Below are 16,087 nucleotides of genomic sequence, written 5' to 3' on the forward strand. Positions count from 1 at the left end.
CCTCCTCCCTCCTCCTCCTCCCTCCTCCTCCTCCCCCGGACGGGGGTTCCGGGAACCGGCCGGGCCGGGGCGGGGCAAGGGAGAGGGGCGGCCGCGCGGGTCACTGAGGCTGTGGCGGCATTGCGCCCGGCGCTCGCGTCCGTCCGTCCGTCCGCCCGCCCAGCCATGACTGCGCCGGTCCCCGCGCCGCGGATCCTGTTGCTGTTGCTGCTGCTGCTACCGCCGCCTCCGGGTGGTGAGCCGGGGTGGGGGCGGCCCATCCTGCCCTGGGACCGGGCAGACACTTCTCCGCGCTGCCGCTCCAACGAGCCGGGCAGCACCAGCCCCACCATGCCCCCCACCGACCTCTGATTGCCCCGAGGCCGTCAGCGAACCCCGACGACTGCGGACCCCTCCTCCACCCCAGCACCCTCCTTGCCTGAACAACCCTGCCTAGACCCCAGGCAGCTGCCACCTTTGTCTGTCCTGGAACGGTGGGGAGGGGTCTGCCCTCCCGCCCATGTCCCAGGGGATGGGGTCCCCAGAGGCTAGGGTAGGGTTCCCCGCCTGGCTTTAGTCTGGCGGGTGGCTGCAGGGCGACCTGGCCCCTCCATCAGAGGCCTTCCCTCTTTGCCTCTGTTTAATGTCTGGGAGCTCCCACCGCTGCCTCCATTGGCCCTTGCGTTCCTGGAGAGCCCGGCGCTGAGGCTGGCCTCTGGGGTGGAGACACCACTGTGTGTGTTGGTTGCAGATAGATGACTCACAGAGTCTGGAAGGCTGGCTGGGGGTGGGCCCTTTAAAGAGTTAGGAATTGGAACAACCCCCTGCCCACCCATGGGAAGCCAAAGACCCTTTTGGGGTGGGTGGCTTCGTGGAGGGGAAGGCTGTATTTCCTGGGGGCTGGGATGAATCCAGAGGACCTGGGCTAGAGAAATGAGAAAGGGGAGACCTGTGCCCAGAATCCGCCCACCCCTGGAGTAAGTCTGTAGGAGGGTCACTGATTCAGTGAGGTCTGGGGGTCAGAGCATTTGTGCCGTGGACTCAGCCTAAACAGCCTCACCAGTGTGTCTTCAGCCCTAGCTTAGAGGCTCAGGTTGGGCTGTGAAGACCTTGCTGCATATGGGTTCACCTGAGCCACCAGACACGGGCCATGCTGATGATACCAGCTTTCAGGTGGGCAGCTGGCCAAGCTGGGCTCGTCAATGGTCCAATCATCCTCTCCATGGCTTTGCCCAGAGCAGGGTTCTGCCTGGAGCTGCCAAGAAGTGTAGTTCCCCCCAACTCCCCACTAAAGTTCCCTCTTCCCAAGGAAGTCACTCAGTGTCTCTGTCTCTGGGCTTCACTCTACTGACAGCCTTAGGGTGTGTGGTGTCCTGATCAGGCCCGGGCACCAGATGCTGCACATGGCCAGGTGCCTGGCCTGGCTGGGTCTCCAGAGGCCATGTGCTATGCCAGACTGTTTCCAGGCCGATGTAGTTATGCCTCAGGGCTATCATCAGACCTGTCCCCTGCCTACTGCGGACTTGTGGGCCTTGCTGGACTAGGTATTCTCTTTGGAGTCTGCCCTGGCAGAATCTGGTACTGTTCCTTCCTGCTAGTGGGCACAGGTCTCTGCTAATGTAGCCTGAGGATACATGGGAACATTTGACTGTAACATCTTCCTGGAGGTTTGTAAACCTTGTGGTCATCCAAAACCCTGGGTCATTTTCCACATTTGTTGTTAGCCAGATCCCCTCAGCATGACTTCATATATTGAGACTTGTAAGGATGTCAATAGATCCCAACTCTGTGCTGAGAGTCTTGTGATGGCTCCAGGGCTACAGATGGTGCCACTGCCTTGGAGCCCTGTTGCCCAGGCTGGTCTCAAACTCCTGGAAGGCACAGACATTTCCTGGACACCTGCTACAGGCCCAGCACGGGGCTAAGTGCTTTATGAACACTGGTATGGTGGATGTGACAATTTCTGACCAGGAGCTAGCCTGCCATCATGGTCATGGGGTGGTCTGTGAGAGCCAGGCCCCTGCAGTTGTGGTGCCCAGCAGGGGCTGAGGTTGCTGTGGCTGAGTGAGGGGGAGAGTGAATGAGGATTAAGAACTAGACAGTCTGGCCAGGGTGCGGTGACTCATGCCTGTAATTTCAGCACTTTGGAGGCCAAGGTGGGTGGATCACCTGAGGTCAGGAGTTCAAGACCAGCCTGGCCAACATGGTGAAACTCTGTCTCTACTAAAAAATACAAAAAATTAGCTGAGCGTGGTGGCGGGCGCCTATAATCCCAGCTACTCGGGAAGCTGAGGCAGGAGAATTGTTTGAATCTGGGAGGCAGAGGTTGCCTGGGAGGCACTGCACTCCAGCCTGGGCAACAGAATGAGACTCTGTCAAGAAAGAAAGAAAAAGAAAGAAAGAGAGAGAGAGAGGGAGAGAGAGAGAGAGAGAGAAAGAGAGAAAGAAAGAAAAGAAAGAAAGAAGAAGGAAAGAAAGAAAGAGGAAGAAAGAAAGAAAGAAGAAAGAAAGAAAGAAAGAAAGAAAGAAAGAAAGAAAGAAAGAAAGAAAGAAAGAAAAAAGAAAGAAAGAAAGAAAGAGACAGTCCAGTGTCTGTTGAGCTGTGTGACTTCTCTCCTGGGCAGCTTCTGGAGGAGGCCACCTGGAGTAGGACCTTGAAGGATGAGTAGAGTTGAAAGGCAGGAGACAGGAATCAGGCAAGAATGTGAGCAGAGTGTGGACAGGTTGGAGAACTGGAGTGATCTTCAGGACTCTGCAGTTTAGACCCTGCTTGGAAACTCGGGCCTTGATCCTGAAGCAGTGGGAATTAGGGGAGGTCTGAGAGCAGGGTGTGGCCCCATCAGACTCACACTGAGAAAGTTCACCCTCCTATCAGGAGGCCAGTGCACTGGTGAGGGAGAGAGGGAGCCCAGTTAGGGCAGCTCTGCTGTGGCCCATGGGATAGGGCAAGGCTGAGGGGGAGCAGTGGCCAGGGGTCGGAAGGTGGCCTGTGGCTAGGGTGGCTCAGAGATGGTGCAGCATGTGTGTGTGTGTGGTCTGGTGGCTGTGCTAGGGAGGGCGCTGTGTCTGCTGGGGCCTGGCCCTGTGGGCACAGGTGAACAGATGTGTTTCTCTTCTCCAGCGCGTGGTGAGGTGTGTATGGCTTCCCGTGGACTCAGCCTCTTCCCCGAGTCCTGTCCAGATTTCTGCTGTGGTACCTGTTATGACCAATACTGCTGCTCTGACGTGCTGAAGAAATTTGTGTGGACCGAGGAAAGGTGTGCTGTGCCTGAGGCCAGGTGGGTGCACCAGTGGGTCACAGGGTGGGTGGCTTGAGCCTGTGCCCCACAGGAGAGTATGTGGAAGAGAAATAGCTCTGCCCCTCTGGCCTCTCAGCCCTCTCACGATGGTGGCCAGAGCATTGGAATGGAGGGTTTAGGGATCCCCTGTTCCGGGCTGGACCCCCTAGACCTGCTCAGTTAGTCCCCTGTCCATCTCCTCCCTACCCTGAGGGCTCCAGCTCGCTGAGCCTTGGGCTGAGCAGGTTTCTTAGGGGTCCTTGGCCTCAGTTGGTCCTGTGACTCACCCCGGGTGTGTACCTGTGCCAAGATGTCCTCAGGGTGGGTACTTGGGCTTGACTATACCCCACAGTATGCGCATGCCCCCGAGGGGTATCCTTTGTTCAGAGACCCGCTTGTGGAGCCTGTAGGGCGCAGTGCGTAAGCATGTGCCCCAGTGTGAGCTCTATCTGTGTCCTCCCAGTGCAGCCTATGAATTTACCTGCATGTTGGGTGTAGACTGTTTCATGGCTGGGACCAAGGTTCCAGGCTCCTGTGTGTGGCTGTTTGCCGTATTCTGTATTTCCTTTGTGTTTGGCCTCAGGTGTAGAGGGTTGAGATGGTCATACTCCTCTGCTCATGGCAGGTGATCATCCTGGGTCTGGGCAAGACCAACCCCCGCTATCTTACATATTTACTTTTGTGAGATGGAGTCTCACCATGTTGCCTAGGCTGGTCTCATACTCCTGGGCTCAAGCCATCCTCCTCCCTCAGCCTCCTGAGTAGCTGGAACTATAGGTGTGCACCACCGTGCCTGGCCTATATACTTACTTTAATATCTCAGGACCATTTCATTCCTTTCCCACCCCACAGGCAACCGTCTGCTATGTATAAGGTACATCCTTTTCATTATTTGAGTTCTTGCAAAGTCTTTGCAGCGTAAGACCTAGCCACGTTGCTGTGGTACATCTGGCCCTTGCCCACTACTGCTATGTCCCTCTGAATGGTGTGAATCCACAATGGTTGTCATGATAGATAGCTTCAGTGGGCATCTGGTATACCTCCTTTTATGGAGCTGTGTAAGAATTCTCTTGGAAACACATCTGGTTGTGGAGTTGCCATGTCATAGATGCACACAGTTATCCACTAAGGACTTCCAGGTGCTCTTGGGGGTGGCGCACAGGGCTGCACATCTGTCAGTCCTGCCTGAGGGTTCCTGACAGGTCATCTTTTACCCTTTCACTTCACCTTTTGGCTTTTTTTTTTTTTTGAGACGGAGTCTCAATTTTGTTGCCCAGATTGGAGTGCAGTAATGCACTCGGCTCACCGCAACCTCCGCCTCCCGGGTTCAAGTGATTCTCCTGCCCCAGCCTCCCGAGTAGCTGGGATTACAGGCATGCGCCACCACGCCCAGCTAATTTTGTATTTTTAGTAGAGACAGGGTTTCTCCATGTTGGCCAGGCTGGTCTCAAACTCCCGAGCTCAGGTGATCTGCCTGCCTCGACCTCCCAAAGTGCTGGGATTACAGGCGTGAGCCATCGCACCCAGCCTGGCATTTTTATATTTTACAAATGTCTTTAAAAACACCTATTGTAGCTGGGCGCGGTGGCTCACGCCTGTAATCCCAGCACTTTGGGAGGCCAAGGCAGGCAGATCACCTGAGGTCAGGAGTTCAAGACCAGCCTGGCCAACATGGTGAAACCCCATCTCTACTAAAAACACAAAAAACTAGCCGGACGTGGTGGCGGGTTTCTGTAACCCCAGCTACTCACGAGGCTGAGGCAGGAGAATCGCTGGAACCCGGGAGGCAGAGGTTGCAGTGAGCCGAGATTGCACCATTGCACTCCTGGCTGGGTGACAGAGCAAGAGACTCTGTCTCAAAAAACAAACAAAAAACAAACAAACAAACAAACAAAACTTGTGGTATTTCTTTTTTATTTTTATCTATCTTTTTTGAGACAGAGTCTTGCTCTGGCACCCAGACTGGAGTGCAATGGCACGTTCTCAGCTCACCACAACCTCCACCTCCCGGGTTCAAGCAATTCTCTTGCCTCAGCCTCCTGAGTAGCTGGGATTACAGGCATGTGCCACCATGCTGGGCTATTTTTGTATTTTTTAGTAGAGGCAGGGTTTCACCATCTTGGCCAGGCTGGTTTCGAACTCCTGACCTCAGGTGATCTTCCTGCCTCGGCCTCCCAAAGTGCTGGGATTACAGGCGTGAGCCACTGCGCCCGTATGCATTATCCTTTTTTTTACTTCCTGTATTGTTTTGATTTGTTTTTACGCCATATTTTTCTTCGACTGTTACTTCTTCTTTTCCATTCCGTCTTTTTTTTTTTTTTTCTTTCTGGAGACAGAGTCTCTCTGTCTCCCAGGCTGGAGTGCAGTGGCGCATGATCTCGGCTCATGGCAACCTCCACCTGCCAGGTTCAAGCAATTCTCCTGCCTCAGCTTCCCATGTAGCTGGGACCACAAGTGCATGCTGCCACGCCTGGCTAATTTTTTGTATTTTATTTTATTTTTTTTATTTTTTTTTTATTTTTTTTTGAGACGGAGTGTCACTCTGTCACCCAGGCTGGAGTGCAGTGGTGCGATCTCAGCTCACTGCAAGCTCCGCCTCCCGGGTTCACGCCATTCTCCTGCCTCAGCCTCTCCGAGTAGCTGGGACTACAGGCGCCCGCCACCACGCCCGGCTAATTTTTTGTATTTTTAGTAGAGACGGGGTTTCACCGTGGTCTCGATCTCCTGACCTCGTGATCCGCCCGCCTCGGCCTCCCAAAGTGCTGGGATTACAAGCATGAGCCACCGCGCCCGGCCTTTTTTTGTATTTTAGTAGAGACAGGGTTTCACTGTGTTGCCCAGGTTGGTCTCGAACTACTGAGCTTAGGCAATCCGCCTGCCTCCGCCTCCCAAAGTGCTAGGATTACAGGCATGAGCCACCGCCCCCAGGCTTCTTTCCTATTCTGAATGCCTTATTTCTTTTTCTTGCCTTACTGTGTTGGCTAGGCCCTCAGTTACAATGTTGAGTAGAAGTGGAGAAAGCAGACATCTGTGTCTTGTTTCCGAGTTTAGGGAGAAGGCATTCAGTCTTTCACTAGTAGGAAGTATGTCAGCTGTGGCTTTTTCATAGGTGTCCTTTATCAGGTTGAGGAAGTTCTCTGCATTTCTAGTACACCTAGAGTTTTAATTATGGATGGATGTTGAATTATGTCAAATGCTTTTTGTGCATTTGTAGAGATGACTGTAAGATTTTAAAATTTTTATTCTGTTAATATGGTAAATTATATTATTCTCTAAAACAGTATTTTATGTGAGTATAGAGCTTAGGTTGATGGTTATTTTTTTCTTAGCATATGGAAGCTTCCATTCTACTGTCTCCCAGCTTCCATGGTTCCTGTTGAGACATCAACTCAACAGCCAGTGTCTCTCACTGAAAGAAATCTCAGGCCAGGCGCGGTGGCTCACGCTTGTAATCCCAGCACTTTGGGAGGCCGAGGCGGGCGGATCATGAAGTCAGGAGATCGATACCACGGTGAAACCCCGTCTCTACTAAAAATACAAAAAAATTAGCCGGGCGTGGTGGCGGGCGTCTGTAGTCCCAGCTACTCAGAGAGGCTGAGGCAGGAGAATGGCGTGAACCCGGGAGGCGGAGCTTGCAGTGAGCCGAGATTGCGCCACTGCACTCCAGCCTGGGTGACAGAGCGAGACTCCGTCTCAAAATTTTTGAGACAGGGTCTCACTCTGTTGCCCAGGCTGGAGTGCAGTGGTGCAGTCACTGGCTCATGGCAATCTCAGCCTCCTGGGCTGAAGCATATCCTCCTACCTCAACTTTCCAAGTAGCTGGGATTACAGGTGACTGCCACCATGCCTGGCTAATTTTTGTTTATTTTTTGTAGAGATAGGGTCTCCGTATGTTGCCCAGGCTGGTCTTAAACTCCTGGGCTCAAGGGATCCTCCCACCTTGGCCTCCCCAAATGCTGAGATTACAGGTGCACCTAGCTGAAATCCCTCTTTTTTTTTAACCCTCTGATTGCTTTTTAAGATTGTTTTTTTCTTGTCTTTGGTGTTATTCGGTTCGCTGTGCTGTATGTAGGTATGGATTTCTTTTTTTTATGCTTCTAAGGATTTGTTAAGCTTCTTACACTTATGTTTTTTTTTGTTTTGTTTTGTTTTTTGTTTTCCTTTTTGTGAAGAACAGGGTCTTGCTGTATTGCCCAGACAGGTCTTGAACTCCTGGGCTCAAGCTATCTTCCTGCCTCTGCCTCCCTAAGAGCTGGGATTACAGGCGTGAGCCACTGCACCTGGCCGGGATTTGTTAAGTTTCTTGAACCTTGGTTTTGTGTCTCATCAGTTCAGGAAAATTGTCTGCCATTACTTTTTTTTTTTTTTTTTTGAGTCCAGGTTTAGCTCTGTTGCCCAGGCTGGAGTGCAGTAGCACAATCATGGCTCAAACAAACCTCCTGCCTCAACCTGCCAGGTAGCTAGGACTACAGGTGTGTGCCACCATGCCCTGCTATTTTTTTATGTTTTATTTTTTGTACAGATGGGATCTCGTTATGTTTCCTAGGCTGGTCTTGAACTCCTGGCCTCAAGTGAGCCTCCAGCCCTGGCCTCCCACAGTGCTAGGATTACATCTGCCATTCCTTTTTTTTTTTTTTTTTTTTTTGGGACAGAGTCTTACTCTGTCGCCCAGGCTGGAGTGCAGTGGTGTGATCTCGGCTCACTGCAACCTCTGCCTCCCGGGTTCAAGCAATTCCCCTGCCTCAGCCTCCCATATAGCTGGGATTATAGGCACATGCCACCACACCTGGTTAATTTTTGTATTTTTAATAGAGACAGGGTTTCACCATTTTGGCCAGGTGGGTCTTGAACTCCTGACCTTGTGATCTGCTCACCTCGGCCTCCCAAAGTCCTGGGATTACAAGTATGAGCCACCGCACCCAGCCCCATTGCTTTTTAAATATTGCTTCTTTCCCCTTTTCCTTTCTGTCTGGGACTCTGATTAAACACACGCTATACCTCACGCTTTCATGTGCATTTCTCCTAGCCTTTCTCTTATGTTCATCTCCATGCTGCTTTCTGGGTAATATCTTCTAACTTCTCAGGTCATGTAATTCTTTCTTCAGCTGTGTCTAATCTACTGTTTTTCTTTTTTGTTTGTTTTGTTTTTTTTGAGATGGAGTTTCGCTCTTGTCGCCCAGGCTGAAGTGCAATGGCGCGATCTCAGCTCACTGCAACCTCCGCTTCCCAGGTTCAAGTGATTCTCCTGCCTCAGCCTCCCGAGTAGCTGGGATTACAGGCGCCTGCCACCATACCTGGCCAATTTTTATATTTTTAGTAGAGACGGAGTTTCTCCATGTTGGCCAGGCTGGTCTCAAACTCCTGACCTCAGGTGATCTGCCCACCTCGGCCTCCCAAAGTGCTGGGATTACAGGTGTGAGTCACTGTGCTGGCCTCATCTGCTGTTAAACCCATCCACTGAGGTTGTTTTGTATGCTGTTATATTGTGAAATATAAGTCACAGAAAAGTGAATAAAATAAACATACAATTCAGTGATTTATCATGAAGCAACTGCTTTGCTACTAGTAGTTGTAGTGAACTACAGACACATGCCACCACTCACAACTATAAGCATTAATTTTAAGTATGTTCCTAGTAGAAGATGTGAGAATCAAGTTTCGTTTTTTAATATGGATATCCAGTTGACTCAGCATCATTTATTGAGAAATCCTTTTCTTTTATTGCTCTGCAGTTACAACTTTGTCATAAATCGAGTGTTCACATGCTCATGGATATGTCTGTAGGCTCTATTCTGTTGCATTGGTCTATTTTTCTATCTTTGAGTTAACAGTAGGCTCATAATTACTGTAGCTTTGTAATAAAGCTTGATATTCTTTTTTTTTAATTAATTTTATTTTGCACACAAAACAAACATTTTCTAAAAATACATACAAACAAAAAGATGCATATCAAACATATTAGGAAGGTTGCACATGGGAAGTCGGGGAATAGAAATGGGGGGTGCGAATTAAAATAAATGAGAGAGGGACTTTATATGGATCAGTGATAATAGCTCAATCCTCCACTCGACAAAGAAGAAGGAGAAGGAAGAGGAAGAAAAAGAAAGTGGGACAAAGGATCAGAAAGGGAGGAAAATAGAAAAACTTAGAGTATGACTCCAGGGTAGACCCGTTCCGTTGTCACTGAGTTGGTTGGTTGGTCTGTCTGTCGCATTTTTCATATGTTTCGCCATGTTGGCCAGGCTGGTCCCGAACTCCCAGCCTGAAGTGATCAACCCGCCCCGGCCCCCCAGAGTGCCGGGACCACAGGCGTGAGCCACCACGTCCAGCCCCCACATTGCCCCAGCCTCCGTGGTAGACCTCCCAGACGGGGTGGTCGGGCAGAGGCGCTCCCCACATCCCAGATGAGGCGGTCGGGCAGAGGCGCTCCCCACTTCCCAGACGGGGCGGCCAGGCAGAGGTAAAGCTTGATATTCTTCAATATTGTCTTGGCTATTTTTGTCTCTGGTATTTCCATATAAATTTTAGAATCAGCTTGTCAATAAAACTACCTTGGACTGCATTGACTCTACAGAACATTTCTGTGGAATTTTTTTTTTTTTTTTGAGACAGAGTCTCACTCTGTCACCCAGGCTGGAGTGCAATGGCGCAATCCTGGCTCACTGCAACCTCCGCCTCCTAGGTTCAAGTGATTCCCCTGCCTCAGCCTCCGGAGTAGCTGGGATTACAGGCGCCTGCCACCACGCCCAGCTAAGTTTTTTGTATTTTTAATAGAGACGGGGTTTCACCAGATTACCCAGGCTGGTCTCGAACTCTTGGCCTCAGGTGATCCACCCGCCTCAGCTTCTCAAAGTGCTGGGATCACAGATGTGAGCCACCACACCTGGCCATTTCTGTGGAATTGACATTTTACTATATTGAGTTTTCCAATCCATTAACATGGTATTTCTGCTCGTGTATTTAGTTTTCTTTCCTTTTCTCTCAATTTTGTATTATATAATATTTTTTTCTATTTCAAAGTCTTATATATACTTCATTTTTTCCTTTGTATTTTTTTATGATATTGTATTATAAATAGTATAGTTTAAATTTCTTTTCTTTTTTTTTGAGACAAAGTCTAGCTCTTGTCCCCAGATTGGAGTGCGATGGCATGATCACAGCTTACTGCAACCTCTGCCTCCTGGGTTCAAGTGATTCTACTGCCTCAGCCTCCCGAGTAGATGGGATTACAGGCGCCTGCCACCACGCCCAGCTAAATTTTTTTGTATTTTTAGTAGAGACGGGGTTTCATCATGTTGGCCAGGCTGGTCTTGAGCTCCCGAGCTCAGGTGATCCACCCACCTCAGCCTCCCAAAGTGCTGGGATTACAGGCGTGAGCCACTGCGCCAGGCTTTTTCTTTTTTTTTTTTTTTTGAGATGACGTCTAACTTTGTTGCCCAGGCTGCAGTGCAGTGGCGCGATCTCGGCTCACTGCAAGCACCGCCTCCTGGGTTCACGCCATTCTCCTGCCTCAGCCTCCCTAGTAGCTGGGATTACAGGCACCTGCCACCACGCCTGGCTAACTTTTTGTATGATTTTTAGTAGAGATAGGGTTTCACCATGTTAGCCAGGATGGTCTCGATCTCCTGACTTTGTGAACCACCTGCCTCGGCCTCCCAAAGTGCTGGGATTACAGGCACGAGCCACTGCACCCGGCCTAATTTTTGTATTCTTTTTTTTTTTTTGACGGAGTCCCACTCTGTTGCTGGAGTGCAGTGGCACGATCTCGGCTCACTGCAACCTCCGCCTCCCGGGTTCAAGCGATTCTCCTGCCTCAGCCTCGAGTAGCTGGGATTACAGGCGAACGCCTCCATGCCCAGCTAATGTTTGCATTTTTTTTTTTTTTTTTTAGTAGAGACGGGGTTTCACCATGTTGGCCAGGCTGGTCTCGAACGCCTGACCTTGTGATCCGCCTGCCTCGGCCTCCCAAAGTGCTGGGATTACAGGCTTGAGCCACCGCGCCTGGCCTAATATTTGTATTTTCAGTTGAGATGGGGTTTTACCATGTTGGTTAGTCTGGTCTCGAACTACTGACCTCAAGTGATTTGCCCTCCTTGGCCTCCCAAAGTGCTGGGATTACAGGTGTGAGCCACTGCACCCGGCCACAATTTTTATTTTCTAATTGTTTATTGATACATAAATGTGGAAAACTTTTTGGGTGTGGTCGCTCACACCTGTAATCCCAACACTTTAGGAGGCTAAGGTGGGCAGATCACAAGGTCTGGAGTTCAAGTCAGGCTGGCCAACACGGTGAAACCCTGTCTCTACTAAAAAATACAAAAATTAGCCAGGCGTGGTGGCATGCACCTGTAGTCTTAGCCACTTGGGAGGGTGAGGCATGAAAATGGCTTGAACCCAGGAGGCGGAGGTCGCAGTGAGCTGATATTGTGTCACTGCACTCTAGCCTGGGCAACAGAGAGAGACTCCATCCCTGTCCCTGAAAAAAGTGGAAAAACAAACTCAGAGTGCTTCTTCTATTCTCTCACACCAAAATAATCAGCACAAGATTTCTGTGACCAAATGTGTGGGAGTTTCTCCCCACCCACTGAACAAGCAATCAATTTTTTTTTTTTTTCGAGCTACTTCACTCCAGCCTGGGTGACAGAGCGAGTCTCCCTCAAAAAAAAAAAAAAAGGAACATATTTCTTCTGGGTGTATATCTAGGAGTGGAATTACTAAGTTATTATGTGAATGTGTTCAGTTTCAGCAGATAACTTCCAAACAGCTTTCCAACATGTTATAAATGTGCCATCTGTACTCCCACCAGCCATATATGAGGGTTCCAGTTTGCTCTACATCCTCTTCAAAACTTGGATTGTAAATCTTTTTCAAAACATTGAGATATAGGCTAGGTGGAGTGGCTCACACCTGTAATCCCAGCACTTTGGGAGGCTGAGGTAGGAGGATCACTTGAGCCCAGGAGTTGGAGGCTAGCCTGGGCAACATAGCAAGACTCAGTCTCTAAAAAGAAAAAAAAGAAAATCGATATATAATTACATACAGTAAAATGCACAGATCTTTCATGTTTCAATTTGATGAATTTTAACAGATGTGTACATTTCATGTATACAACATGCTAGACCAGATATAAATCATTGTCATGGAAAAAAGTAGGAGGGTCCCCCAAAAATTAAAAGCAGAGCTACCATGTGCATATGATCCAGCCATCCCGTCACTGTGTATATATTCAAAGGATATGAAATCCATACCTCAAAGAGATGCCTGCTCTCCCTTGTTCATTGCAGCATTATCACAATAGCCAAAGTATGCAATCGATCTACCTGTCCATCAGGATAAATGGATAAAGAAAATGTGGCATATGTACACAGTAAAATACTATTCCGCCTTAAAAAGAAGGAAATTGGCTGGGTGCAGTGGCTTACGCCTGTAATCCCAGCACTTTGGGAGGCCAAGGGGGGTGGATCACGAGGTCAGGAGATCGAGACCATCCTGGCCAACATGGTGAAACCACGTTTCTACTAAAAATACAAAAATTAGCTGGTGGTGGTGCGCACCTGTAATCCCAGCTGCTCTGGAGGCTGAGGCGGAGAATCCCTTGAACTCGGGAGGCAGAGGTTGCAGTGAACTGAGATCACGCCACTGCACTCTAGCCTGGCAACAGAGTGAAACTCTATCTCAAAAAAAAAAAAGAAAAAGAAATCCGGAAATCCTATCATTTATGATGACATGGATGTACCTGGAGAACATTATGTTAAGTGAAATAAGCCAGGCGCAGAAAGACAAATACAGCACCATCTCACTTATATGTGGAGTGTCAAAGTCAAACTCACAGAAACAGAATAAAACGGTGGTAACCGGAGACTAGGAGGTGGCAGGATTAGGGAGACGTTGGTCAAAGGACACAAAATTTCACTTAGGAGGAGTAAGTTCAAGAGATCTATTGTACATCATAATGGTGACTATAGTTTATAATAATATGTTGTATACTTGAAAATTGCTAAGTTAAGTAGATTTTGAGTGTTCTTACCACAAAAAAAGATAAGTATGTGAAGTAATGCATATGCTAATTACCTCAATTTAGCCATTCAATATATACATATTTCAAAACATCATTTTTGTGCACTATAAATATATACAATTTTTGTCAGTTAAAATAAAAAAGAAATCGGATGGTTCAGTGGCTGATGCCTGTAATCCCAGCACTTTGGGAGACTGAGGCGGGTGGATCACCTGAGGTCAGGAGTTCAAGACCAGTCTGGCCAACATGGTGAAACCCCATCTCTACTAAAAAATACAAAAATTAGCCGGGTATGGTGGCACACACCTGTAATCCCAGCTACTCAGGAGGCTGAGGCAGGGAGAAGCGCTTGAACCCGGTAAGCAGAGGTTGCAGTGAGCTGAGACCGTGCCACTGCACTTCAGCCTGGGTGACAGAGCCGACTTTGTCTCAAAAAAAAAAAAAAAAAAAAAAAAGAAGAAATAGATCATGGCCATTTCCAAGGAATTTATTTATTTGATTTATTCATTTATTCATTTATTTTCCGAGATAGGGTCTCACTCTGTCACCCAGGCTGTAGTGCAGTGGCACAGTCTCAGCTCACTGCAGCCTCTACTTCCTGGGCTCAAGCCATCCTCTGACCTCAGCCTCCCGAACAGCTGGGACTACAGGCATGCGCCATGGTGCGTGGCTAATTTTTGTTTATTTTTGTAGAGAAGGGGTCTTACTATGTTGCCCAGGCTGGTCCTGATCTCCTGGGCTCAAGTAATCAGCCCACCTTGGCCTCCCAAAGTGCTAGGATTACAGGTGTGAGCCACTGCACCCAGCCGAAAGTTTTAATTTTAGCAATTTTGGTGGTTGTGTTGTAATACCCCATTGTGCCGTTTTCAAGATTTCAGTACATTTTATGGCCCAGCATATCCTTAGTGAAACATGATGAAAGTTTCATGTGTTTCAGTCCATTCAGACTGCTTTTAGGAAATACTATAGATTGTGTGGCTTAAACAACAAACATTTCTCACAGTCCTAGAGGCAGGAGGTTTAAGATCAGGGTGCTGGCATGATCCTGGTGAGGGCCTTCTTCCTAGTTATGTCCTCACGTGGCCTTTCCCTGTTTGTGGAGGCTAAAACAACTCCATCTTGGATGCTAATCTGCCCATGTTGACTTCTGATTAACCCCAGTTCTGGGAATGCCTCTAATGCCTTTCACATACTTACCATAAATCCTGCCCTTAGACCAATTCCCTATGGTTTATAAGCCCAGGATCTGAGGTTAAGAAGTCCCTATTAAATGTTTCTGAGAAACTAGATTTGTCAGCCTCTTTCTTCAGCTTCTCAGCTTCCTTGGGCGAAGGCTTGTACAGACCTGCTCACCTCTGAACATTGGTGCATGCATGCAGAGAGAAATCGAATTTCTCTTCCTCTTTTTATAAGGACACTAATCCCATCCTGGCAGCTTCACCCTCATGATCTCATCTAAACCTAATTACCTCTTTTTTTTTTTTTTTTTTTTTTGAGACGGAGTCTTGCTCTGTCGCCCAGGCTGGAGTGCAGTGGCGCGATCTCGGCTCACTGCAACCTCCGCCTCCCGGGTTCACGCCATTCTCCTGCCTCAGCCTCTCCGAGTAGCTGGGACTACAGGCGCCCGCCACCACGCCCGGCTAATTTTTTGTATTTTTGGTAGAGACGGGGTTTCACCGTGGTCTCGATCTCCTGACCTCGTGATCCGCCCGCCTCGGCCTCCCAAAGTGCTGGGATTACAAGCGTGAGCCACCGCACCCGGCCTTTTTTTTTTTTTTTTGAGATGGAGTCTTGCTCTGTTCCCGGCTAGAGTGGAGTGGCACGATCTCAGCTCACTGCAACCTCCACCCCCCGAGCAGTCTTAACTCATTCCAGCATCAACTCTTAACTCTAAAGTGCAAAGCCTTATTCACATATTATCAAAATCAGATATGAATGAAACCATAGGTACATTTCATCCTGAGGCAAAATTTATCTCCAGTTGTGAAACCTGTGAAGCCAGAAATGCATATGTGGGACAGGCAAAGGATAGCCACTCCTATTACAAAAGGGAGAGAAATTAGTAGGAAGTGTAGCCAGGGCAACATGGTGAGACCCCGTCTCTACTAAAAAAAATCACCAGGCATGATGGTGCGCGTCTGTGGTCCCAACTATTGGGAGGCTGAGGTGGGAGAATTGCTTGAGCTCAGCGGGGGCAGAGGTTGCAGTGAGCTGAGATCGTGCCACTCTACTCCAGCCTGGGACAGAGTGAGACCCTTGTCTCAAACAAAACAAAACAAAAACAAACAAACAAAAACAGTAGGAAGTGATAGGTCCTGTCAACGAAGAGCCAAACTCTGTAAAATATTTGAAGAGATTTATTCTGAGCCAAATATGAGTGACCATGGCCCGTGACACAGCCCTCAGGAGGTCCTGAGAACATGTGCCCAAGGTGGTCCAGGCACAGCTTGGTTTCATACATTTTAGAGAGGCATGAGACATCAATCAAATACATTTAAGAAATACAGGCCGGGCGCGGTGGCTCACGCTTGTAATCCCAGCACTTTGGGAGGCCGAGGCAGGCGGATCACAAGGTCAGGAGATCGAGACCACGGTGAAACCCCGTCTCTACCAAAAATACAAAAAAATTAGCCAGGCGTGGTGGCGGGCGCCTGTAGTCCCAGCTACTCGGAGAGGCTGAGGCAGGAGAATGGCGTGAACCTGGGAGGCGGAGCTTGCAGTGAGCCGAGATTGCGCCACTGCACTCCAGCCTGGGTGACAGAGCGAGACTCCGTCTCAAAAAAAAAAAAAAAAGAAAAGAAAGTATATTATA

At 48.9% G+C, this 16,087-nt stretch overlaps 1 protein-coding gene across 2 annotated transcripts in view; it reads left to right on the forward strand.

Annotated features, from left to right (window-relative positions):
- Window positions 1–123: 123 nt before the first annotated feature.
- Window positions 124–16,087, forward strand: part of SHISA5 (shisa family member 5) — a 40,428-nt gene continuing 24,464 nt past the window's right edge. The window contains exons 1-2 of one of the 2 annotated variants that reach the window (XM_032161668.2): window positions 124–235; window positions 3,101–3,257. In XM_032161668.2, coding sequence (XP_032017559.1) covers window positions 166–235; window positions 3,101–3,257 — 227 coding nt within the window. In that variant the 5' untranslated portion in view covers window positions 124–165. The remainder of the gene's footprint in view (window positions 236–3,100; window positions 3,258–16,087) is intronic. The other variant, XM_032161667.2, reaches the window with a different exon arrangement.

The sequence above is a fragment of the Hylobates moloch genome, unplaced genomic scaffold (assembly GCF_009828535.3).
Source record: "Hylobates moloch isolate HMO894 unplaced genomic scaffold, HMol_V3 SCAFFOLD_8, whole genome shotgun sequence".
Taxonomy (NCBI): Eukaryota; Metazoa; Chordata; class Mammalia; order Primates; family Hylobatidae; genus Hylobates; species Hylobates moloch.